The sequence below is a fragment of the Oryzias latipes genome, chromosome 6 (assembly GCF_002234675.1).
Source record: "Oryzias latipes chromosome 6, ASM223467v1".
Taxonomy (NCBI): domain Eukaryota; kingdom Metazoa; phylum Chordata; class Actinopteri; order Beloniformes; family Adrianichthyidae; genus Oryzias; species Oryzias latipes.
The window spans coordinates 1,032,907-1,060,296 of NC_019864.2; the positions used below are offsets into that span (position 1 = coordinate 1,032,907).

At 43.5% G+C, this 27,390-nt stretch overlaps 1 protein-coding gene across 5 annotated transcripts in view; it reads right to left on the minus strand.

The window, feature by feature from the left end:
• ptprz1 (protein tyrosine phosphatase, receptor type Z1) overlaps positions 1-27,390 on the minus strand; it is an 86,172-nt gene that overhangs the window by 35,124 nt on the left and 23,658 nt on the right. For 3 of the 5 annotated variants that reach the window (XM_023955427.1, XM_023955429.1, XM_023955428.1), the window contains exons 2-13: positions 24,674-24,736; positions 22,376-22,555; positions 19,911-20,062; positions 18,099-18,194; positions 16,307-16,373; positions 16,070-16,227; positions 13,311-13,461; positions 11,747-11,931; positions 11,526-11,652; positions 6,612-6,649; positions 4,568-6,515; positions 433-571 (exon numbers count right to left, since the gene is read on the minus strand). In XM_023955427.1, the coding sequence (XP_023811195.1) occupies positions 433-571; positions 4,568-6,515; positions 6,612-6,649; positions 11,526-11,652; positions 11,747-11,931; positions 13,311-13,461; positions 16,070-16,227; positions 16,307-16,373; positions 18,099-18,194; positions 19,911-20,062; positions 22,376-22,555; positions 24,674-24,736 (3,304 nt within the window). The remainder of the gene's footprint in view (positions 1-432; positions 572-4,567; positions 6,516-6,611; positions 6,650-11,525; positions 11,653-11,746; positions 11,932-13,310; positions 13,462-16,069; positions 16,228-16,306; positions 16,374-18,098; positions 18,195-19,910; positions 20,063-22,375; positions 22,556-24,673; positions 24,737-27,390) is intronic. The other 2 variants (XM_023955430.1, XM_023955431.1) reach the window with 2 other exon arrangements.

Here is a 27,390-nt window from a genome sequence, read left to right on the forward strand (position 1 = left end):
GGCATACTATATATCCCCTTCCTCTGTTGCAGAAGAGCAAGATTAGGGCAGGCTTGGTAACTGTTACTACGACAACGTGTCACAACGTATATCAAATAGTCTGTTTCTTGTGGGATGATTCACGCCTCTGCATCGTTCATTAATTTCTGAAGATAGACACCTCGTCAGGCATTATTCATACTTGCTTAAAGTTTCAGTTTCTGAAGTTTTTTTGTATTGTTTTTCCACTATGGGAAAAAGCAGCGTCCTGCTCGATGCCTCTCAAAAACAGGAAATGAAGTATTTCTGGCTGAATATGAATTTGGTTTAAGGGGTTTTTTATTCCAGAGTGCCTCATAGACTTATTCTGTCGAAGTCTTAGAAAGGACTGAAAGAGGGAAAGTAAAAAGCAAACAGGGTCCATGTTCAGCCGCAAACCTGCAGCAGACTGACCTCCAGTAGACCAGAATTCCAATGAGGACGATCAGACCGAGCGCGGTGAGGGTGGAGATGACAGCCAGAGGCAGCACAGCCTTCCTCTGACCTTCGCTGATGGAGCCCACCCTGGATTCATGGCTACTGTTGCTAACATCTGGAGGGGAGGAACACACGAGCAAGACGAAACTGCTCAGAGGGAGAACATTGTAAGTATGAAACCTAAACAGTTAGATGGGTTCATGTATAGTCTTCTTTCTCTTTCGGCTTTTCCCATCAGGGGTCGCCACAGCAAATCATCGTTTTCCACTTCACTCTATCATGGACATCTTCTACCCTAACATTAGCCAACTTCATGTCCTCTGTCAAGACATCCATATATCTCCTCTTTGGCCGTCCTCTTGCCCTCCTGCCAGGCAGTTCCATCTCCAACATCCTTCTACCAATATATCCACTATCCCTCCTCTGAACATGTCCAAACCATCTCAGTCTGGCTTCTCTGACTTTGTCGCTAACACAGACAACATGAGCCGTCCCTCTGATGTACTCGTTCCTTATCCTGTCTAACCTGGTCACTCCTAAGGAGAACCTCAACATCTTCATCTCCGCTACCTCCATCTCAGCCTCTTGTCTCTGTCTCACTGCTACCGTCTCTAACCCATAGAGCAGAGCTGGTCTCACCACTGTCTTGTACACCTTTCCTTTGAGTCTTGCTGGCACTCTTCTGTCACACAACACTCCTGACACTTTCCTCCACCCGCTCCAACCTGCCTGCACTCGCCTCTTCACCTCTTTTCCACACTCCCCATCACACTGAACTGTTGACCCCAAGTACTTAAACTCCTGCACCTTCTTCACCTCAGCCCCCTGTAACCTAACGCTTCTACCTTGATCCCTCTCGTTCAGACACATGTATTCTGTCTTACTACGACTGACCTTCATGCCTCTTCTTTCCAGAGCAAACCTCCACCTCTCTAGCTGTTCCTCCACCTGCTCTCTACTCTCACTGCAAATTACGATGTCATCCGCAAACATCATTGTCCAGGGAGATTCCTGTCTTACCTCATCTGTCAGCCTGTCCATCAGCATAGCAAACAAAAAAGGACTCAAAGCTGATCCTTGGTGTAGTCCCACCTCCACCTTGAACTCCTCTGTCTGACCTACAGCACATCTCACCACCGTCATACTTCTCTCATACATGTCCTGAACTACTCTGACATACTTCTCTGCCACTCCAGACGACCTCATACAGTACCACAGCTCCTCCCTCGGCACCCTGTCATACGCCTTCTCTAAATCTACGAACACACAATGCAGCTCCTTCTGACCTTCTCTGTACTTTTCCATCAACATTCTCAAAGCAAAAATGGCATCAGTGGTGCTCTTACGGGGCATGAAACCATACTGCTGCTCACAAATCTCCACCTTCTTCCTAAGCCTGGCTTCCACTACTCTTTCCCACAGCTTCATTGTGTGGCTCATCAACTTTATTCCTCTATAGTTGCTGCAGTTCTGCGTGTCACCCTTGTTCTTAAAGATCGGAACCAGAACGCTTCTCCTCCATTCCTCAGGCATCTTCTCACTCTCTAAAATCCTATTGAACAACCTCGTTAGAAATTCCACTGCTGTCTCTCCTAGGCACTTCCATACCTCCACAGGTACGTCATCAGGACCAACGGCCTTTCCGCTCTTCATCCTTTTCAGAGCCTTCCTAACCTCCTCCTTTCCAATCTCTGCTACTTCCTGCTCCACAACAACCACATCTTCCTCCCTTCTTTCCCTGTCATTTTCCTCGTTCATCAGCTCCTCAAAATACTCCTTCCATCTTTTCTGTACACTCTCCTGGGTTGTTAGCACCTTTCCATCTCTGTCCTTAATCGCCCTTATCTGTTGCACGTCCTTCCCATCTCTGTCTCTCTGTCTGGCTAGCCTGTACAAGTCCTTCTCTCCTTCCTTTGTGTCTAACCTGTCATATAGCTCATCGTAAGCCTTCTGTTTGGCCTTTGCCACCTCTCTCTTCACTCTACGCTGCGCTTCCTTGTACTCCTGTCTACCTTCCTCAGTCCTTTCTACATCCCACTTCTTTTTAGCCAACCTCTTCCTCTGGACGCATTCCTGTACTTCCTCATTCCACCACCAAGTCTCTTTACCGTCTTTCCTCTTTCCAGATGACACACCTAGCACCTTCCTACCTGTTTCCCTGATAATCTCTGCTGTAGTTTCCCAGTCCTCTGGAAGCTCATCCTGACCACCCAGGACCTGTCTCAACTTCTGCCTAAATTCCTCACAAGTTTCTTCCTTCTGTAGCTTCCACCACCTGGTCTTCTTTTCTGTTTTCCCTCTCTTCTTCTTCCTGACCTCCAGAGTCATCTTACACACCACCATGTGGTGCTGTCTGGCTACACTCTCTCCTACCACCACTTTGCAGTCAATAACCTCTCTCAAATGACCTCGTCTACATAGGATGTAGTCCACCTGGGTACTCCTACCTCCACTTCTGTATGTCACTCTATGTTCCTCTCTCTTCTGGAAGTAAGTGTTGACTACAGCCATTTCCATCCTCTTCGCAAAGTCCACCACCATCTGTCCCTCCAGATTCCTTTCCTTCACACCAAACCTGCCCATCACCTCCTCATCACCTCTGTTGCCCTCACCAACATGCCCATTAAAGTCTGCTCCAATAACAACTCTCTCTCCTCTGGGGAAACTCTCTATGACCTCATCCAACTCACTCCAGAATCTCTCCTTCACTTCTAACTCACAGCCAACCTGTGGCGCATACCCACTGACTACATTCACCATCACCCCTTCAATTTCTAACTTTAGGCTCATCATCCTGTCTGAGACTCTTTTCACCTCTAGAACACTGTTTACAAACTCCCCCTTCAGAATCACTCCTACCCCATTTCTCTTCCTATCAACACCATGATAGAACAGTTTGTATCCTCCTCCAATACTACGTGCCTTGCTGCCCTTCCACCTTGTCTCCTGCACACACAGTACATCTACCTTCCTTCTCTCCATCATGTCTGCCAGCTCTCTGCCTTTCCCTGTCATTGTGCCAACGTTAAGAGTCCCTATTCTCAAACCTATGTTCCTGCCTTTTCCCTTCTCTCTCTGGCCACGGACCCTTCTGCCTCCCCTCTTTCTTCGAGGAGGCAGAAGGGTTCATGTATAGTAATGTGATGAAATCAGGGTTTTATAGTTCAACTTTTTAACTTCTCCTCAGCTTGAGGAAACTGACCTTTCTGAAAATCAAGTCAACCATTAGGGCTGCAGGACATGAGGAAAACTCATGATTTGCGATATCAGTGATCAATATTGCGATGACGGTATAACTTGCGATACATGAACAAATAGCAAAAACAACAAAAACATTTCCATTTCACTGCAAAAGTTTAATTTAAATTAAAGTTAACCCTCGTCTACATAGAGGGTCCGATTGGTCAAATGCATTAATGGATTTATTTGATTCGTTAAATACTTCAAGGTGCCATAAGATTGTTTTAGCACATTTAAGGTTACCATTTATTGCAATTCTCGCCGACTTCTGCGATATGCATTTTGCACTGCTTGATTTTGCGATAACAGTAAATTTGCGATTTATGGCGCAGGCTTACCAACCATCTACATAAAACCTCAGTCCTGTCTGCTCCCTGCAGTCAGCCATAAAAACATTTAAGTTTGAGGATTTCTAGTCCAGGCCATCGTCACTCTGAGCGTGCTCTCTCACAGCTGGGATACAAAAAATTCAGCTTCCAACGAGACAGAACTCAATTGATTCCACGAAAAAACAAAACAGAATAATAAAAATGTATTTTGGGTTAAATCTGCATGTGTATTCTAATCCTTTTCATCCTCATTTTAAATGATCGCTCCATGTTATTCCCTCAATGTGTTTGGTCAGCATGTCTTTGTGCACCTTTCTTTGTCCTACCCACACAGGTACAGAAAAATAAAATCTTTCTCTTTGTACTTTAACCTCAGAACAAAGTGTGACACAAGAGTTTATTTTTCAAAAAGGTCCAACATTTTAGCTTTTTGCAAACTAAAGTGAAGAAATGTAGCTGTGCTAGAGTCTGGCCTCCCCAGGCTCTGCTGCGTTGGGGTGGGGTTCAGGCCCCCCCACACGCGTTTTGGTGTTTTTCTTTACCTGCTGCTGGCTCTTCATCCTCCAACTCTCTTTCTGTGTGTTCAGAGATACTGAAGTCAGAAGACGTCTCATTGTCATAGAGGCTGTCGCCCTGCCCTGAGCCGCTTCCGTCTGACAGCCCCCCAGACCAGGGCGGGGCTGGGGTCACCTTTGAACCCGATAGACGCACAGTGCCCCCTACTTCCACTGTGAAGGCGCTGCCGCTTCCACTGTCAAAGTAAAACGCTGAGGAGTGTTCTTCCAGATCATCTGGTGTCTGATCAAGTTCCAGGGAGGGAGGGGTGGTGCTAAAGACCTGGGGTGAATAATCGAGCAGAGCCTCCCCAGAAGCAGAGATCTGAACCCTGTCCCACTCCTGATCTATGCCCTCCTGGGATTCCTGGGCAGAGCCAGAGGCACTGCTGCTGGAGTCCAACACATGTCCTTCTGTGGCGGGATCTAACAGGGAAGCAGAGGGGGAGGACGGGGGGAGGGGGGTTTGGATGGCAGCGTTCTCCTTTGACGCCAAGAACCAAGAGTCCACTGTGGCTGAAGCTGTAACAGAAAATGGTGGGTCACTGTGGGAGGCAGGGAGAAACTGGGAGGACGGAGAGGGAGAAACAGCAGTATGGAAGAGCGGCGTCTGGCCTGTAGGCGGACCACCAGAGCCCACCGCAGACAGAGAAGCGTCCATACCCACACCAGAGGCCGAGAGGGGGGCAGTACCAGAGAAAAGCCCTAAGGTAGAAGAACCCCATGCAGATGTTGAAAGAGGTTCATGAGAGGAGGCCTGAAACCAGGAGGAGGAGGCGTACAGTTCCATGGAGCAGCTGCACAGAACGTCCTCGTCGCTTGCTAAAACTAAGCCGTCACTGACCACCCCAGGGAAAATTGACTCTATTTTGCTTCCTGTAGCATACTTGGGGTCCTCTGACTGCCCCAGCACTGATCTGGACAAACTGGCAGTCACACCAGAAGCACTCAACTCCCCAGACAACGTGACTGATGGCTGGAGGGACAGAGAGAGGCCTAACAGGGACACGTCCCAGAGGGACTCAGCAGACAGGGTGCTGGACAGTTCGAGCACTGCTTCCAAAGGGGGAGTGGGACCAAAAACGGAGGGACCACTTGAGGACCAAGACTGCACATTATCGCCGCTGCTATCATCACTACTAACACTGGTGTGCGCAAAGTCAGTGGGGTGGGGTGGGGTTAGGGAGGCAGACAGGGTGGGGGCTGAAGGAGAAGCCAGGTCTTTGCTAGGGAGGTGTGCAGAAGCAGCATGCTGGGAGTCCAGTGGAGAGGCAGAAAACACAGCCCACAGCGTGGAAGGGTCAAGCAAGCGGGTGGAGAGGGTGGAGCTTGGATCCAGAAGGGGAGGGGTAAAAGAGGAGGACGGGGTAAATACAGAGCTTGGCTCACCGTTGGATGGCAGCTGTGTCGGCTGCAAGAGAACACCTCTCAACAAGACAGAGTCAGGAGCAGACACTAGGAGCGTGCTGGAAGTTCTTGTTCTTGAAGAAGGAGGTGGGGCCTCTGTGGGTTCAGGTGTGCTGTCTGGAAGGCCTCTGGCTCTGGAGGCCAGATCTCCATCAGTATATCCCTGGATAAATGGTGGTGGGAAGGTGCTGCCAGCTCCTGCATGGGGCATGGTGATCAGGTGATCAGCGGAGCTTGGGACGGTCAGGGTTCCTCCATCAGAGGAGTCCTCCGGTGTTACGCCAAGTGTTTTTGCATACGAAGGAGTGGAACTCTCTGGTGGTCCTGAGGAAGAACTGCGGTGGGGCATGTCCTTTGAAGTTTGACCTGAATCTGCGGTGCTTTCTGGATCTGCCTCTGCAGCAGCAGCTGTGACATCCTCTTCAGGAACCGCAGTGGTCGTCATCAATGCGATTGAAGGCCCCCAAAGCAAACCATCAGTCTTGGTTTGGTGAAGCTCATTCCAGGACAGCTCAGATTTTAAGACGTCCTGTTGGTGAGGAAGTCATGTGAGTGCAGAGGAAGCAGTAGTTGATCGATTAAAGAACATCTAGAAACAGATGTGTTAGATGATCTTTCTCCTTACCTCCCCATACTCATCGAACTCTAGCTCCAGAGAGTTTCCTGGGAAAAAGAAAACTACAATCAGATGCAGTAAAAGTGTAATCATAACACACCTTTAAAAACAGTTTTCACTGTTCTAAATGATACTGAGAGGCAGAAATACAACAAAGGAAAAAAACAAGAGGAAGAAGCTTTAAGAACATTCTGGAGATAAAGGGAACCTTTCTTCATCCATTGAAACCCCTAACCTCCATAAATGCAGATGACCCAGCATGCAGAAAGCTGAGCAGGCTCATGCGTGGCCTCCAAAACAGACACAAAACCTTTAAAACACCATCTCTTTTGGTCCTTTCACACGGACGGACGGGTGGAGGGAAAAAACATGTCAGCGCTAAGAGGAACAAGACTGTCAAAAATAACGCAGAGGGAGAGAAAGGGGTGGAGCTTGCAGCTCTTACCTGACAGGAGCTACATGATGCATCATGGGAACCAGAATACACTGGTGTCTGAAGCATGAGGTAGGGGATTGGGGGTTTATTTATGTGGGTTTGGCAGAAATGGGGGTGGGGGATTAAGATACCTAACATTTGAAAGAAACTGAACAAATCCCAATTTTATTGACAGGAATGAGAAATAATAGGAAAGATTCAGTCTATTTTCCAAATTTAATAAAACGTTTAGAAAAGTCTTTCTCTAGTTTTTTTGTCAAAACAGCAGAAGTTAAAGTCCTCCACCTGTAGCTTTGATTGGAGCAGACTGTCTGACAGACATTTTATATAATGTGACAACATTTATCTTTATGCTTTCAAATCAAAACCCTACAGCTGCAAAACACATACCAGTGGCTAAAAAGAGCAATTGTTACAAAGAAGAAGTAAACTGTCTAATTTCTGTATCTATATTTCTGTACTCACTCTGCCGCAATTATTTTTTATTTTTCTTTGTTCATTGGAGATGACTCTGCGCTGTGAAAGACACTTGGCTGAATATTTATAGATTTCCCTTATTCAAATAGCTAAATTGTATCTGCTGTGGCTGATACTTATCATTTGCATTCATGACAAGGGTTTCAAAGTGTTCAGTTGGATCAGTGGCCCTCATACCTTGCCAGATCTGGCCTTCTTTGTAAAGTCTTTGGACACCACAGTTAGGCATTGAGCAGTCTAAAATGGACTGATTTCTGTAGACAAAAGCTCCTGAACTCGGCAGACAACCCGTGGCCGTTGCTGTCAGCTTCGGATGTGCATGCTGAATAAAATGCTTGGTGTGATGCGTTTCCAGGTAAAAAGAGGCTGTCATCCAGAGCTCCTACTTAAGATCATCTAAACAATTTCTGTGGAAGCAACAGCACAAAATGTTTGTTTGCTGCCTAATCAAAGCCCAGATGACAGTGCTGCCCCCACAGGCAGCCTAAAACAAAATGAATGAAATCAAGTCCTGGGGCCTCATTTATAAACGTTGCGTACACACAAAAGAAGGCGTACGCCACTCTCTACGCAATAGTTGAGATTTATAAAAAGCAAACTTGACGGGAAAATGTGCGGTCCTTCACGCAAGCTCTGACCCAGGCGTACGCACAAAAACGGGTGAAATGAGAAACGGCGACGCCGTCGGCAGATGGAAGAAACACGTAAAAGTGAAAATGACAATACTGCCTCTCAGAAATAACATGAAGACTTCACAAAGCAAGTCTTACAATTAACAGCCTACACGAACACCCGTTTGATCGATCAGCAGTGAAACAAATAAAAAAAAATCAAACCAAAATTACAACAGAAATTCAAATGAACACTTATTTGCAAAAAGAAAAGTGAAATATGTTCTGCAATATTGGCATGTTGTGCAATTCATCCTCATAAATATAGTTAACAGAACGAAATAATGTACAAAACTGATATTCTCGTTAATGTGTCCGTCTGGCGGAGCAGATATAGGTGCAATTAGACAGACAGATGGATAGATAGAGAGATGTATTAATTGTCCACTAGGGAAAGTTGTTTTCATATTAAAACATTTCTTCATAAGGTACAGAATTATGGTATTCATGCATATGCCTTTAGTTTGTTTTATTTTTGATAAAACAATGTATGGCGTATGTCTCAACCATTCAGAAAGCAACAAGAAATTACATTTGCGCTGATCAATTTCCCATTTCCACGTTGATTATTACCGACTTCTGTAGCTTGTCAGATGTAATTAAATGGAGGGAAATAAAATGCCCCATCACAATGCGTAATGATGCACAATGGCTGATCTTGCGCTCTTAGAAGATGTGGCAAATGGAAGAATTCGGAGTGAACGCATCTTTAGACAGCAAGAAGACTTGCTGGCAAACGAGGACGAGTGGCTTATGAGCCGGTTCAGACTTCCTCTGCGGGCTTTTGGGGGTGTGTCACCCGGTGCATTTGGCGCGTCGGCGTCCCCCTGCGCCTCAGTCACCACTCCACTAAGGGATTCCCCTATTCTTGCCGCTTGTCTCTCATCAAGAGGGGTCAGCTCCGGTGTCCCCCCCCCCCCGTGGCAGACACACTCTGCTGGCGATGCAGCGCCAGACGTTTTTTTGCCTCGACTTTGATGTCCGACCTTTTCTTTTTTATTTCGGCCACGGTCCGAGGTTGTGAGGCTACAGCATTTACGGCGTCTGCCACCGTTTGCCACTCAAGTGCCTTTATGGCATCAGTAATGCCCACACTGTGCCCGCCAAACAACATTTTTCCCTTCTTTTCCACCTCGCCAACGATAACTTCTACTTCACATTGAGTGAAGTTACGTTGTTTTGATTTCCTCTGTGTTTGGCATGGTTTCCCAATCAATGAATATTCATTTGTGGGCGTTACATGGACTATTTATGGGCAACTATGGGCGTGTCATAAAGCCGCAAAAGCTGCGCTGCATTTAGAATCGGTTGTGATTTATTAACGGAAAGATGCGTAGGATGTGCGTGCGCACGGTTTTATAACTCCGAATATTTCTGTGCGTACGCACGTCCTATGTTTCATCCGTACGCCACTTCTGACGCAAATCCTACGCAAAGTTTTATAAATGAGGCCCCAGGTCTGTAGTTTTCTTTGAAGCGGCTTCAGGAACAAGAGCATCTGGACCACAGAGGTCAGGCGTCCAGCTCAAACTGCTTCTCGTCTGCTGGTTTGTTCCTGTTTGAGTTTTAGGCCAGTTTAGATGCTCAAACACTAAACAATGAGAAAAATAAGAAACAGGAGGATTTTCTGGGGACTAAGTGAAACCTTGGTCACAGGCATATGGGGTTACAGGTGCTGTGTGGGGTTTCGGGTTGTCTGGGCCCTTTGGAGGCTCATAGAGAGGAGCAGCTGGATATTAAAGGGAGAACAGATGTGTCTTGTAGTTCCCTTGAGGCTCGTACGGCCGTCTTAAGGAGTGTCATATACATGAAATATACTACTTAATGTGTGTGGTACGTGTATCATGAGGTATTTGTAAGGAAAATGTAAGTTTCTCTCACTTGAAATGTACGGGGGATTCCTTTGGGTGTCCTTATGCCACACTAGTCCATAGAAAGGTATGAGTACCGGCCTTTAACTGACCGCACACAATGCTGCTCACACAGGGTGTGCACTTGATACGTAAGTGCCTGTAGGACACCCACACAAAACACACTCAGCCTAATTTCCTCATTTCTGACAATCAGGCTGCAGACAAGGGGTGCACATTTATCCCAGCACTAATGGCCCTCTAGTGCAGAACGCAGAATTTGGTGGCGGTAGAAAAAAAAAGAAAAGTGATGTGCCTTTGTTTCATCAAGCAGTCTACAACACTGATATTTCCTGTGGACCACCTCTATGCCCCACAATTTTGCCCCCGCAGACAGTCCGCATCCATCCATAGGGGCAGCTGTGACTAAGGCTTTAACAGACTGAGCAAACTGCTGACTTGGCAAACCCAGAACAGAAAACTCTATGAAGGCAAAGATAAAAGATAAGCAGATGCTTGCGTCCGCTGACACTAAAGCTCTGACATGAGCCATAAAAATTTAATTAATCACAGACTTACAGTGACAAAGCACAATCATTTCTGTGCATCAGGGTAAATGAGGACAAGTGAAAACTAACGCTAACACAGAAAAACGATGTACACAGACCAGAGGAGAGGAAACGATGACTTCAACAGATGTAAACTGAGGCAAAACATCAGGCTGGCATCACCGTCAAAGAACTGCTTTCGTTTAGAATCAATTCATTGTTGTTGCATTTTGAATATTTTCATCCAAAACTGTTTTTACGTGGTGTTAAAAACAGAAATATATTCGTGTAAAGTGAACAGAGGGAAAACATTCATGAATTCTGACATTAAAAAGTAACTGATAACAGATTTTGTCTGGAAGAAATACTAGAAATGATTGTCGAGAGATATCACTTAAGAAATTAAATGAATTAAATTTGTCTTGAATTTGTCGGCATTGAAACAAGTATAATGAAATTGAACTTTTAAGATATTGAAATAGATTTTCATTGAATAACAACTAATTGATTTTCTGACTTAGCCTCACAAAAAAAAAAAGAAAGAAAAATGAAATCAGAAATGTTCAGGAGACACAGAAATATGACTCCACACAAACAGGAAATGTAAACAAAACATGTGTTTTTTACTTTGTGTTTTCTATTGTGCTTAAGAATTAAATAGCAAGCAGATGTGACTTCAAAATGGGTTTGAGATAAAAAAAAGATATCTATGGTGACCAAAAATGAGAACTCGAAGGGTCAAAGGTTAAGTGGAACACATCCTTTGCGGAAGAAAATAAAAGACTTGTACGACGGGAACATTTGTGTTTCTGCACACTCAGTCCTGCATCAGTCCCACTGAACAACAGCAGCTCTCATTGGTCAGCTGAGCCTTCATCAGAATAGACATGGCGGCAGAGAGGATGGATCTGTTTCCATCTACGCTTGCCGCTTGCTCTTACCCGGAACATCCAGGGGCGCCACGACCTTCAGTAGGTCGCTCACTCGCCCCTTCTGGCCGTTGGAGCAGATGGCCATCACCTGAACATTGTAGCTTCTGTTGGCTACCAGATCATCCAGAATCGCCCCCTGGTGGTAACAGAGAGGAGGTCCAGTCAGCAGCTAGTCTGCAGGTCTCTGTGGACCTTGTGTTTTTTTTGTAATTAAGTTGTGGACATCTCACCACATCCTGATCGCCATCAGTCATGTATCTGAACATCTCAGCGTCTTCTTCATCTGCCAGTCTGTAAGTGACGGAGTACGTGTTGATGCTGGAGTCGTACACGGCACGAGGCCGCTCCCAGGTCACCAGCACGCTGCTGCTGTTGTACGGCGTTGCCTGTAGGTTCTCTGGCTCAGAGCTGCAGACTGAAAGACACACAGACTCTTCAGCTGCAGGATGTGTCAGGATAACAATGAGCACATTTAAAAGTCTGCTGCACCAGGGTCACGGTCTGCTCCTGCCCTTCCATCATGATTTACATTCAGGAAACGAGATGACAGAAAGGCTTTCAACATCTCTTTTTAATACACAAGATATTTCATGCATCTGGACTCAAAGTCTTGTTCCTTTAAAATGCTACAACACTCATACATGCGGCTTCATCCGTCTGAGTGGTGGTGGGTTCAAGTACCACACGTGTTCTCTGAACTTTAGAGTCAATATTATAGTCATAGCAGCACAATAGAAGGTGTTTGCACATCATGCGCACACATCTGGGAGTCATGGAAGAGTCATGGAAACGGGTATGGGAGAAAAAAAGGATTTTACTGCAGGTCTCTGGCATTTTAACCTCTGAGGGATCATGGGAAAACATTATCTGCTACACTAGAAAAGAGAGTGTTAAGAACTTCACATGTAAACCAGATTTTTACACTTGTGAATCTCCAGTAAAGATAAGTGCCAATCAACAGGGTGTGATGAAGAGGCAGTTACGAGAACAAGCATGTCTTTTGTTTTTTTACCACTAGAGGGCAGGTTCAGTACAAGAAACAAGCAGGTGTGTCACCTGATAAGATCACAAATAAAGCAATATCTTTAGGATCTCGTTTGGAAATAATTGTAGGGCTGACAATTACACAAATTAAAAATATGTAATAACAATCAAACCAAAGAAAGTTTTAGTTTTTATCTTAGTGCAGTGTGCAAATAAGCACATCTGAGAAAATATTTAACAGAAAACTATAATTGATCTTTAAAAGGTCTAATGTTTTTATACAGCACTGAAAGACAAGTTCATCTCAAACTTTCAGTTTGATGCAGAATATTTCAGTTGTGTCTGGTATTTTCTACACACACCTAAATTATTTAATTGTAGCCGGTTTTCATGTTAGTTATATATATTCCAAATGACCTCTTTGAAAACTTTGTTTTGTGCAGCACTCTCATTCTGGATGAATGAGTCTTCACAGACTGCAAAAACTGTTAAAACAGAATTAGATTTGATTTTAAAATGCTAGAATTTTTTCTTTCTTGGTCCAATTCAACGTGTTACAAACGCTAAATCAGACGCAGCATTGAAAAAGTACCCTGTTCTTACTTAAGTTTTTATTCTCAATAGTTTTTTTCCGGAAAAGTCTTTATTTTATCCCGTTTAATGTATTACTGGCTACTTTTTCTCTGACTTGTGTTGATTAAATAATGATTCTCTTACTCAAGCACAACATTTGCTTCTCCTTTTTCTGTCTCTACTCAGTTTTGGCCTTCTGCTTTGATCACTTACATGCTGGAGAAAATGAGCACTCACCTGGTGTGGAGATCTCCTCCACCCCTGTGTACGAGGAGAACACCTGACCCACAAACTGCTCCTGCTGTTCTCTGTAGTTGTTCTGCAGGTAGTCCATTAGCATGACGTAGCCGGCCTGCTGCATGGTCATCACCTCACAGAAGACCTCCAGCTGCAACACAGGAACCAGAACCAGCATGAATCCAGCTGTGCACTCGTGCTGCTGACTGCAGATAGACCTCCAACACAGCAATAGCTTCTCCCTGCTTTATTCAGTGCCCTGCACAGGTGGACCATGCATGTCTCTGTGCTACATGACGCGAACCTGGAAGTTTTGTAAGTGTTGCAATCCCTCAAAAGATCACTGGAGGCTGGCAGCAGAAAAAAATTCCCATTGACTCGTTATTCTAAGAAAGATGAAACTTTACACTTAGAATTGTTCACATAGTTTCATGTACCTTTTCTGTTTGTTGTTTCATTTTTTATTATGACAAGTGTGATAAAGAAATGTTTTACTTATTTTTCATCAGAGTGGAAATCTGTGCATTTGATAGGAATTGTTTTGTTTTTTTTGGCTAGTGGAAGGACTTTACAGGACTACAGTTTCCCTTTACTTTGCCAGACCCAATTTAAGATAAGATAAGATAAAGATGTTTTATTGAAGCTTAGGAAATTTGGTTGTTGGAGCGAACGTGTACTATAAGGCTCAATAACAAACAAACAAACTAACTAACATTGAGCCACAATCAGGAAAGCAATCAGTTTGCAGAACAGCTTTTAGAAAAACAGACATGAAATGAGTTAATCTTTGGCAAAATATCCCAAATATTGGATTAAACTCCAGTCAGCATGGCAAACCCACTTAATGGTTCAGTTCAACACGTTATCTAATTCTGACAGACTGACATTCAAACAGCCTTCATCAGCAACAAACACCACCTAACGTGAAGAGCATGAAAGTGTGGGAAGATGATGGACCCTGTTTCCCATCATGCCCATGCTGCAGCTGAAGTTGTACCCGCTGATTAAAGAGTTTTGTTCCAGAGTGCACAAACAGAAATGTAAGAGAGGAAGTATCTAGTTTGGCTCACAGCTCCCATCAGGTGTCATTATGAGAGGGTTTCCTTATAGAAAAATTGTAGTCTGGGAACTTAATAAGTTGGAGAGGTTTATTGATAAGATTAAACATTTGAGTACAGTTTGTCTCTCACTATATTGCAGTTCTGTGTGTACTCGCTGTTTTGTAGATTCTTTTAGTGCAGTTCTGCAGGCTTTTACCGTGTTCTGATTGGCTGTAGACCTTGTCAATTAATCTTCTCTGTGTCTCTTGTACAGAATGCCTGAAGTTTGCCACATTTATGTAAATGCTTAATTGTGATCAGATCTTTGTTTAATTCTATAATACTGGCCATATTTTTCTATGGTTTGAACTTTGAACTTAAACAACAGAGAAAAGTATCTGTATGAAAAGGTGACAGTGGTGCCTGTGGTAATTGGAGCACTCGGGGCAGTAACCCCCAAGCTGGAGGAGTGGCTACAACAGATACCTGGAAAGACTTCAGACCTCTCAGTCCAGAAAAGTGCAGTGCTAGGAACAGCTAAGATACTGCGCAGGACCATCAAGCTCCCAGGCCTCTGGTAGAGGACCCCAGCTTGGAGGAGAAACCACCGGCAGAGTTTATATATTTTTTATATTTATACATGTATAAATATTTTTAAAGCCTGTTATTCAACTTAAGTGAGCTGAGCTTCATCAAACTCCTCTTCAGTTATTCCAGAGGATGCAAATCAAGAATTGGATCAGTCCACTTGTGGGACATTTCCTGTGTTGTCTACATTTATTTGCGGTCCATAGGAGATGAGCCTATTGTTTTGATAAGAATAGGCTCCTCCTCTGTGAGAGAGATCTGGATTTCTGGATCCGGCACAAATGTCGGTCCTCCCTGAAGGAGTGAAGATCACAAGACGTCAGCCCTCACAATGAGACTCCAACCGTGATCCTCACGACGGCCTTTGTAACAGTAAACAGGAATCGCTCAATGATGTTTCTGCAGCAGTTTTGTCTACTCTGGAGTTTTGCCTCAAATCCTTGGGGCAAACCTGGAACATTAGGGAAATCCCCAAATTTTTTATCTCAATTATGAATAGTTATGGGGGTGGGTCACACCATGCCTCAGGGAACAAGCTGAACTTGTTGTGTGATTGAACCTGTGAGCTTTGGATAATTAGGTTCTGGAATGTAAACTAGCTGGAACTCATCTTATAGAGCTTTGCAGAAGAAAATGTACAAATGTGGGGTAATAACTAGCCTTCGGCAACACCAAAATGGGGCTAGTTCAACGGAGAACTCCTTCTTTTAAAGATTTTGAAAAGTGGATTCGGATTAAGTTTCTATGTTTTAAACCAAATCATGTCCTATGGAGGACCTCGCACAGCGAGGCAGAGGGCGGAGCCCTGGGTGTGGACAGCTGTGCTGACAACAACTAAGCCGGAAGGAGGTGGAGCCAACACAAACGTTGTGAAGCTTTTGTGTAACTTTCTGTGCGTGTTTGTGTCCCGGTGTTTCCATCCCTCAAACATCACCTTTCATCAGCGTGTTTGTTTAATGCAATGAAGGCTTTTGTGTGGCTGTCAGTGGCACTGAGCCTGAAGGCGCACTCCCACGCAAACGCAGCTCTGCCCTCCTACTGCTCCCCACCCTCAAAGGCGTGCTCCTTCATTCACCTCCATAAACATGTTTTCCAACTGCCTACAGTGCTAAAGCCAACCGGATGTCCCACCTGCTGCTCAGAGATGGCCACCGCATTCTTGAAGACTATCCACTCCACTGTGTCCAAGCAGGGCGGGGTGGTCAGGGAGCCATTGTAGGTGAAGTACTTTTCTGTGGAGTTTGGCAAGAGGCCTTGAAGCGAGAAGGGTGACATCTCTGCACTTTTTCCTGAATCCAAAACAAGATGCTTTGATGAGACACACAGAGAAAGAATCAGAAAAATATGCAGGTGGAGAAGGTTCAGTACCATATCTGCTCACGCTCAGGACACCATCAATGATGGCAGCAAAGTTCATGTTGTCCTCTGGTTTCGTCTGGACAAAAGAAAACCAGCATCATCAATCCTTCAGGACAAAGCAAAGTCAGTCTGAACAGATAGGACTGCTGCTGGTTGTCCTCATGATGACTAAGTAACAGCAGAAAGGGTCTGAATGACCCTTAGACTTCAGCAGCAAAACCTGGATGAACACAACAAAGTCTCCGATGAGTCATTCAGGAAATTATGACTAGAATGTTGATCTAACAGCTGCTGAATGACTGGGAAGCTCAGCATCGCCCACATGCTTTTCATTGTGAAAGACCATCTGAATTATATCTGCAAAAAAATGATTTTGCAAGAGCTGCCAATCACCCAACGTTAGCCCACTAAACTTTGATATTGACCCAGTTTTCCTCTAACGCTGATGTTCCTATCATGCCAAGCTTACAGTCACTGCTGGAGAATTTTGACATCAGCAAATGTAAAAATTGCACTGTAGTGTTGGCTCATGAATGCAGGTAGACTGCCAACAAGCAGTGAAAGAAAAACTTCAAATTCTTTGATGTCAGCTCCACAACAATTACATTTCTCAGCTGAACTAGTCTGACAGGAGTCATGGGCGGAGCCTAACCTGTCGGGAAGTTCTGGCTGTGTGTTCACTGCAACAAAAGTCAAAGTCTCTGCCTGTAGACAGCTGAACAAGTGTCATTGTTGATTCACAATGAAAACGAAGCACAAAGAACACTGTTGGATGGGGCAAACCCAGCAGTTTCATGCCACACAATGACCTTCAACTTTAAAGACTTTCTGTTCAGTACAGGCTTTCACGCTCCTACTGCTGCACGGAAACATCCGCACATGCAGGCCGCACATGTACATGCTTTTTTCCCAGCGTGGTCTCCGACAGGTTGAACACGCCACTGCAGCTGCAGGTAGTTTGACAGCAAAACACAAAAACAAGAAAGAATCCCTGACAATTGTCCAAAGCTCAGCCAGCTGCTGAAATCACAACGCCACATCTCTGTTCCTCCCTGGATGAACAGCAGTAGTCTAGATGTTCCATTTAGTTTTCTAATCCACCGACACAGCAATTGTAGGACAAACCTCAATAAGGACGACCAAAGAACAGGAGTCCAGAACAGGCAAAACAACTGACATCAGCTCTAGTATGAACCGAAGTACGGTTGAAGAAAAGGCATAAGAACAAAAAGATGACATGAAGAGGCTGGAAAATGAGTCAAAAAAACCATGGTTCATATATACTACAACCTGAATGGGTCTGTAAAAGTGAAATTATCGTCCAAACCCATGAATTCTTTTTCAGCAATCCCCTGGAAAAAACAAGGACAGAGCGGCAGAGGCAGACCGTCAGACAGCAGCTACCTCTTCTTTAACAGGAACAAGTGATGGGATTGAGTGTGGGGGGAGAGGACGTCTCCTCATTCAGGTTAAGACTAACTCCCACTGAGTTTGGAGCCTTTTCTCTCTCAGGTTGGCCTGATGGCCACAAAAAGAAGAACATTGTCTTGCTGGATGACACTCAGGAATACTCCCGCAGAGATTTCCAGCTTTCCATGTAAACACATCACTATTCCAGTTGAGCAACAGTAGTCTTGATGGCAGAATCCAATTTCAACTTCAATGTCATGCTTGAACCATTGCTGCTGGAGCTTCGTCCAGATCTCCAGATCCAATCTGTCATGATGTTGTCTTGGCTTCAAGCTGAAAAGTGGCATTTCTGAACCAGGACCAGCTTAGTGAAGTGCAGAGAGCAGCTTACCTCGATCAGAACGGCGAGCGCTGTGATTCTACCTCTGGTCTTGATGGATTCATCTAAGGAGCGGAATTGGGTTTCATCATAAGAGTAGATCTGCATCTACAGAAAAAAAACAGTTTGTCTGTTTATAAATAACTTGACTAATTGCCCAGTCCTGTGACAGACTGGCGACCTGTCCAGAAAGTCCCCTACCTTTGCCCACAAGTGGCCGGAATAGGCTCTGGCAGCCCTGTTACCCCGAAAGGAACAAAACGGCTTAGAAGATGAATGAATGAATGAATGAATGAATGAATGAATGAATGAATGAATGAATGAATGAATGAATGAATGAATGAATGAATGAATGAATGAATGCCCAGTTTTCCACAGTCTAAATGTAATGTTGACCTCCACATATGAAACTTCCCATGACGTTTTCTGCAGTTACACTACTTACAATAAATTGGGGATATAGTGGAAAACTCAGTGGCTGTTGTGAGCAGTGTTTGTCTCACTTCATAGATTTTGAGGATAGGGAGGTAATGTTATTGTGGTGATAGACCTCATTTAAGGCTTTCCACATAACGGTCTCACAGTAAACAGTGTTTTACTTTTTGGGGCCAAATCTAAAAGAAATTGTAACAGAAAAAGTATTTCAGTGTTTCATCAAAGTCAACATACTGTGGGGACAAAAAGCTGATTTAGCTAGTCAGTCATTCCAAGTTCATCATTCAAACAGCCATGAACACACGACGGCGCTCACAGGACGAGCAGCACCACCTGACCATGGCGCCTCCAGGTTTGGAGTAGACAGTCAGGTGGTGCAGGTGAGTCTCAAAGTGTCATCAAGACACAGAACTACTGGCAGACCACAACCATGACCAGAACCTAAAGACCTCTGACCTCAGACATGGTTCTGCAAACGCCACACAGCTGCAGATGTTACCAGATGTGAGGGGTACTAGGGTTTCCAGTCTTACCATTCCCAACAGACCCCACCGCTTTGACTTTAAAATTCAGACCAAATAGGAAAAACACACACGTAAATAACAATATCCATAATTTATTGATAATGGTGTAATTCGGCCACAAGGAAAACTGTGGCCATGTTGTCTCTGGGAAAACCACACCCACTGTTTAGTCAGAAGGGAAAGCAGGCCTACTACTCCTTAATTCTTCACGGAAATGATGCCTTCTGTCACAAAAGGAAACCGCTGTGAGATCATCATGGGAAACCTTGAATGTTGCATCAGTTTTATCTTCACCACATCCTTCTTTCAGTCTGTGGTGAAGCCGCACTCACTTTCTTCTGCTGGTTTTTTTTTCAACAACCTCAGAAGATCTAAAATGAAATCCTAATTTTTTTAATTTTAAGTAACAAATAAAGGGAGTAAGGAGCTTTATGTATCATGGAGATTTGTTTTTCCTAAATACATTGAAGTTGCTGAAAGAATTCAGTAACTTAACATCCACCATTTTCAATACTCACATTTCTGGTCAGGTTAACGGGCAGCTGGAGCCTATGCAGCTACTGTTGGGTAGAGGTGAGGTTCACCCTGAACAGGACTCCAGTCCATCACAAGAGCACACAGAGACAAACAACCATACACACTCACCTTCACACTTAAGGCAAAGATTAGAGTCACCAGTACGAAGCATGTTTTTGGACCGTGGGAGGAACTTGGGCCCCACACAAGCACACTCCACACAGGAAGGTCCCAACCAGGATTTAAAGCAGAGCCTTTGCAGTGGGAGATGAGAGTGCTAACCACTCCCCCACCATGCAGCCTATCTCTAGATCAGAATCATTTTCTCCTGTGAAAGAGGATGTCTCACCTCAAGAGGGTACTTGACTCCATCCAGACTGTGTTCTGAGCCCTCAGAGGAGGTGTTGCAGCGCCCCCAGTGGAATGTGATGCGTCCCACCTTAAACTTTGACCTGAGACCCCCTCCACTCAGATAAAAGTCCCCATCCACGTTTATTGCCACTAAACAAAGAAGACAAAGACGTCATAAGCAAAGTGAGAAGCATGGATTTATAAAAGATTTGCTGCTGCAGCACATAGTGCTTTAACACTGCCTTTGAAGAACCATCAAACATAACCAGGAAAAAGCCTCGCAGGCTGACTTCTCTGTGAACTCAAACATTCATTGCCTGCAGTTCAGCATCCGCCTGCTTCCTTCAGAAGCTACTTCTCTTTGTGTGAACGATGCAACAGGCTAAACTCCTGAACACAGAGGATGGACTGGTTTTTCTCTGATATCAGAAATGTGCCTAAACATGAATAAAAAACAAACATGACATAAATCATATGATGTGTATATTTTGTACTCCGACAGCTCAGCGGAATCTTCTGTACTGACAGTTTTAGTCATGTGACCTGTGCACCTGCCTGGGAGCAAAGAAAGCTGTCCAAGAGGATTTCTTGCTCCTGACTCTATGCTGCTGAGCAATAAAAGCTGGTGAGTTTTCCAGGGGATTTATTTAACTATTTCAATCAACCTTTAAAAATAAAGCAACCAAGTTACAAAAACAATCATTAAGTTTGTGGATCTGGGAGGTTCCTGCTGGCTCCAAAAAGCCAAAATAAAAACTATTCTATAAAAATAGACTTCTATTGAGAAATAAAAAGCTTTCACTCAATCATTCTATTTGTCAGAATAGACATTCCAGATCTGATACCCTTTCTAAATGCTCTTGTTAATCCTTTTTTCCTTATATTTCTTCATTAGTTCAAGTTACTCAACTTACAAACAGACCAATCAGATGCCTCCATAAAAGTAGGCGGTCTCAAGTTGAATGTTGACAGATTCTCCGGATCTCTCTTGTGATCGGCAGGATTTGTTGCCATGGAAACATTGATTCAGATCGACTCGGACCAATCACTGCTTGCTGATGTCGTCTGGCTCCAACATGGTAACGTCCACATCGTGAAAAATTGGTTGGAGCTGGAGGTAAGTTTCTTTCCATGGGTGACATCACACTCACTCTGTCCAGTTCCCATATACCAGGGGTGGCTAACACGCGGCTCTTGAGGCGCACGCGGTTCTCTGCCTCTTATCATGTTTTCTATATAGCGTACTTTCACGACCATAAGGCGCACTTAAAAGTTTTACATTTTCTCCAAAACGTACAGAATGGCCGATGGAGCGGCCCTAATGTGTTGTTTTGTGACTTTGGTAAAGAGGATGTAGGAGGACAGCATGAGAACAGTACGGACAGAAGTGAGGACGTGAAAGAAGAACCCCCCCCCCCCCCCCCTGATTAGTACAAAGGTGCAGGTATGTGCATAATGCAGAACAACATTGTTTTGGAAACCTTGAAAATGCCGCTTCCAAAGAGACACGATTATGAAGCACAGTTTAAACTGCAAGCTATCAGCTGTGCGGAGGAACACGGGAATCAAGCAGCTGCCAGAGGATTCAAGATGAACGAATCCATGGTTCACAAGTGGAGGAAGCTGGAAAACAAACTCCAACAAGACAGAAGGACGCAGAAACAAGGCGAAGTTGCCTGTGTTGGAAGATCGAGGTGAGCGCAGCAACTTCCAGCCGATTACGATAAAAAGCTGTCCATCTTCCGCTCCTTTTACTGGTACGCAGCGCCGGGCGAGTTACGCCACAATCTGTGAATGGATTGGAGATGCTTGGGCTAACGTGTCTACTTCCACTGTTCTTCGAGCTTTTGCAAAAGCCGGCATCATTCATGAGGAGCCGCACAGCAACGAGCCGGACTCTGACGATGACGAAAGGGACGCTGGCGTGTTTGATAGAAATTTAGCCCAGAAGATGAGGACTTTGAGGAATTTTTGGATGCTGATTGATGACTGAAAAAGTAAAAAAATAAATCACAACCAACTCAGTTTTGCTCCCTCTGCTTTTAAAAACACACACCAGCATGCATGTTTTACCGGTTTGTGTTAACGTTAAATATAGAAAGAAACAACCATAACTGAAACTGCACCCTTGAATCCAGTGCTGTTGTTTTGTAAGGAGAGGAGTGTGCTATTGGAAATACTGTGGCTTTACTGTCTTGGCAGGTCAGTGCGTGGTGTAGCTCTTTGACTATCACAGTTAAAAGTTTTGGCTCTTTGTGTCAAACTTGTTCGTCACACCTGTCATATACAGTCAATGGTGACATCTACCTTTAGTTCATGCTGCATAGCTAAATTATTCATCCTTCTTTTCAGTCTGTCTCAATCCTGCCATCTTTTGCGTCTTTGAAGGTAAACAGAGTGGAACAGTCTAATATGAGCTAAAGCCAACTGACGCCCCCCCCTGAGGTCAGCCTTTCATCTTACCTGTCTTCCCATCATTCTTGATGATGGTGCGGTCTCCCGTCAGGCCCTCCCAGCCGTCCAGCTCCAGCATCTGGAACTGCTGCTTCACCTGGCTCAGGCTCTCATCCATGTTGATGGGAGACTGCTTGGCATTGCTGCAAGATGGGAACTTCTTAGCCCAGTTGTTCTGGTTTAATGTCCCTGAAGGGCAGAGAGGACGTGTCAAAAAGAAAAACACTGACACGTTAAACACATCAAATTAAAAATGTGTCCAGAATTGTTCATGCACTTCCCATGAACAGTGAGGTGGTCTTTCCTGCATTGACTGTATATCAATGCAGGTTAAGTGGAAACAGGGCCGATAGAAAAGACGAAACACTTGTATAATTCTGTGACAATAACAATATTTATGCTATTTCAGAGTTTCAATGCCTGAGACTCATTTAATACTTCAACAAGTCCTGACAAAAAGGCGGAAAAGTTCTCCAGTTAAAATAATTAGCTGATATTCCAAATGTTCATGTTTCCCATAAATGTTCAGTTCAGACAAAAAAGAAAGGTTTGGTCTTTGCCATCATAAGGCTCTCTGCACTAAAAGACAAACACGAAGCTGTTGAAGGCTTCAATCCTTCTTGTGCTTTAAGGGGAATTTGGTCAGGCCATAAGTCAACTATGCTTGACTGTGGCTTGTATGTTCTTCACTGATCCATCAGCAAAGACCTCCTAATGTAAAATTACATGTCAGCACATCTTCTATTTCTTCCCTTTTTTTATATTTCTTTAAAAGGCGGAAAACACGTGTGACACTAAAACAAACCAGCTTAAGCGAGCAAAATAAACAGAAAAAAATAGACGATTGTTTTGTTGTCATAACAATTCTTGGTAATTGTAGGAACAAAATGATTATTTTGCCTTTAAATGGTGAAACATTCTTCAGGTACTAGTACATGTTTTGTGGGATGAGAACCAGAGCTGAGTATGTTGGTTGCACCTAAAGACTGATGAAGTGTGTGTACATGCTTGTTGTTTACTGACAAAGCTACTTAGAGGAGTGGTGAAACAGTTCAAGAAAGCAGATTTTTAGTCTGGAACTCAACTCTAAGACATTAATCATTTTCTGATTGATGCCTTAATAAAACCAGATAGATTAACATCATACAAAGAGTTTCATCCATCCATCCATCCATCCATCCATCCATCCATCCATCATCCATCCATCCATCCATCCATCCATCATCCATCCATCCATCCATCCATCCATCCATCATCCATCCATCCATCATCCATCCATCCATTTTCTTCAGCTTATCCGGGACCGGGTCACGGGGGCAGCAGTCTAAGCAGAGATGCCCAGACTTCCCTCGCCCCAGCCACTTCCTCCAGCTCATCTGGGGGGACCCCAAGGCGTTCCCAGGCCAGCCGACAGACGTAGTCTCTCCAGTGTGTCCTGGGTCTTCCCCGGGGCCTCCACCCAGTGGGACATGCCCGGAACACCTCTCCAGGGAGGCGTCCAGGGGGCATCCGGACTAGATGCCCGAGCCACCTCAGCTGGGTCCTTTCGATGTGGAGGAGAAGCGGTTCTACTCCGAGCTCTCCGCGGGTGGCCGAGCTTCTCATCCTATCTCTAAGGATCGCCCCGCCACCCTACGGATGAAGCTCATTTCAGCCGCTTGTATTCAGGACCTTGTTCTTTCCGTCACGACATACAAATAGTTTTATCTTTTAAATGTTTCATATACATATTTAACAGCAATGCAGCAGTTCATAAAGCACGAGACTTTTTATGAGACAACACAGCTGTTGTGTTGTTTTTTGAGAGAATGCATTTATCCAGACATGAACCTGACAGATGCTGACCAGCAGCAGGCTCACTGGGACAAATTTGTTTTTGTCTAACCAAAGAACAACCTAAATCCCAAAGTATCTTTTATTTTGACAGGCAGGAATATCAGTTCTAAAATGAATTCAGACCAGAAATGTAGGCGAGCTCAGAAACAAGGCTGAGTTTCTCTAAGCTCCATGATGAGGTTACAATGAACTTTTGACCAACCCTTTGTTTGTCAACCCTGTGTTGACCTAATGGGACAGCAGCCATTTACTATCTTGAATGATAATCACAACAAAGAATGCCGCAAGAACATCATCAGAAAAATGCCACAAGAACATGTTAAAACACCATTTTCATTTAAATGCATTCTCAGAAATGCAGAGAGCACAGTTTACAATCTCTGTGCTGTGAAACCTCAGAATGAAACCAGCAACCTCTTTGATTGTAAGACGTCAGTAGTGCACTACTGGATTGAAGTTAATGTTACTCACCAGCATACGACCAGTCCATGTCTTCTGCGAACTTGCGTTGATTTCTGTACGAGTACATCTCAACTGCAGGAAAGAAGATGTGGTTCAGGCAGGTTTCTCAGAACATCAAATTTAAAAATCAGCAGCTAACATCTTTTAAAGAAGAAATCACAAAACAAAACTGTCTAATGTTTTTTTTAATCTAAGAGGAAATATCTTTGTGCCTGAAAACCTCTGAACATCATTCTGACTTCATTTCCCTCAGCAGTTAACAAGCACCAAGACAGCAGTCCAAAGTTTCAGAATAGGTTGAGTTCATTTTTAAATTAACTGCTTTTTTTCCGTCTTACTTAACATGGATTTTTCTTTCTACTAGACACTAAACTGGAATTTTGATCTGATGTCAAAACTTCTGTGAAGGTTTTAAAGAGTTTTCTGTGATTTTTTAAAGAGTCTCTCCAGAAGACAAACCCACCAGAAACATTAAAAATCCAACTTAAATTTGCTGCTGATTGCAGCTCATCAAGCTTCAAAGTCATGTTGCACCAGTGCTTCTCAAATAGTGGGTCAGAGGGGGGGCCCTGTTGATGTTAAACGATACAATTTTAGGTATACTTACACAATTTTTATAGATACTAACCTATATATTGTCACCGCAAAAGTGTGTGTGTGGGGGTGGGGGGGGGGGGGCGCGAAACATTTTCTTTTTCCTAATTGAGAAGCACTGTGTTACACGGCAATGTGTGAAACTCCTGCATCCTGCAACAGTTAAACTGCCAAAGGGCAATAATGACTGGATTTTTCAAGATTCAAGCCAAAAACTTTACTTCAACTCTGGACAAACAGACAAACTGATGAGATTACCAAGATCTGGACGGTGAGATGCTGAATGTGCACGTCAACTGTATACTTTGATTAAACTTGTACAAATCACTATTTTGCCTTTTTGAACAAGAAAAAGCTATTCTTTAATAAATGTATATGGGCTTGGGAATGTCCCCCCGCCTAGTTTTTTTTTTTCTGAATGGGTGGATGGGTGAGGGTTTAGGGGATGCGGGTGGGCGAAGGTAGGGTTTGGGAGGACAATGTGTCCCTTTCACAATGAGCAGTTGTCCCATTAAAGAAACAGGCAAAGATGGTTAATTGACAGATTTTTAGCAGCAATGTTCTTCTTGGTCAGGAGCACCTAGGAAGCAGATATGTTTAAATAGTTACGTTTTACAGCTACTGCACTGCATGTCTGTGTATTCCCTGTCTGATTGTGGTGACTCACATGATCCTCCAGCAAAACAGGTCCCTAAGGGTACAAGAACTTTATATTGGTTCCGGCGAGGGAACCAAAATCCTTGTAAACTTAAGAGGAGAGATTTAGAGTAGTAATTTTATTATTTTAAGTGAATTATTGAACAGTTTAGTGAGTTCTATTTTTGTATGGGTAAATATCTATTTTTATAGGGGTTGAGGAAACGTTGAAAGTATATATTTTAATCTTTTGTGTAAATAAATTATCTGTGGAAACCTGGGTGGATGGTAGCTCCCAAAGGAGAAATCCTATAAAGGAGGGAGTGGGAGGTTAGTGTTCAGAGTGTGGGGCATAAGTGTGAAATGGCAATTGAAGAAATTGGAAATAAAGATTTGAGCCACACCCGAGTCCTTACACTCCACTTGTGCTTCTACCATGATGATGGCCTCCGAGACCATGAGCTGAACGTGAGAATCGACTTGTCATCTGTTAAAAATTATGTAAAACCATCTTATTTTGTAAATGAAGATTAAACATTTAAATACTGAGAAAACCTATGGAAGCTGTGAGAAGCAGATCCAGTGATCGGATGTTTAATCTAATTTTCTGATCACGTTTTCTGCTAGATCACTTTTTTCAGTAATTACACAGCCAAGTTGAGTTACAAGTTCCTGTATGACACTAATAGATATTGTAACTAACAGAGTGGAAGTCATTGTTCAAAGTAGCTTGTTTAACAACACAAGTCTGTCTTTGCCATTCTTGACTTTTAGCCTTTCAAATCAAAATTGAAATATTAAAGATGTACATATAATTTTGAAAATCCTTTATTTTGATGGATTTGATATGATCATAATCTCTGTCTTCACTTTTTTTCCAAAAACCGAGAAGTTAATTGAGATTTCTCTACAGTATTCTAATTTTCTGAAATGCTGTTTTTGAGGGTTTATTGGGCTGGAACCCCAATTTTTGTAAAAAAAATAAAAATAAATACTTGAAAGTTATTAAACAGTGGGCCTTGTATCTATATTTTATCAAAGTTTTTTGTTTTAAATAGATTTATGGAAATGAATACAGTTTTCTTGATATCCTAATTTTCTGGAAAAGGTCCGTTTCAAAAGCAGTCCATTAAGATTATCTAGAAAATCATTAAGATCCACTAAGCCCTGGATGACCAAAGGATTAACTAGTGTGTGAAAAAATGAAAACCATACAGGTAGCTCTGAAACACAATATGAAGACTATAAAAAATAACATTACAACCGTTTAAAATAAAACTAAAAAAGATTACCACAGTTAAATATTAAAAACCTTCATTGTAGCGCTTTGAGATTTTACCCAAAATGTAAAGCGCATTCTAAATAAAATGTATTATTATTATTATTATTATTATTATTATTAAAAACAGAGAGGGAAAATGAAAGCAATATGGAGCTTTCTAAACAAAGCAATGAATCCAAACAAATTAGTGATCAATTTAACACATTTTCTATTA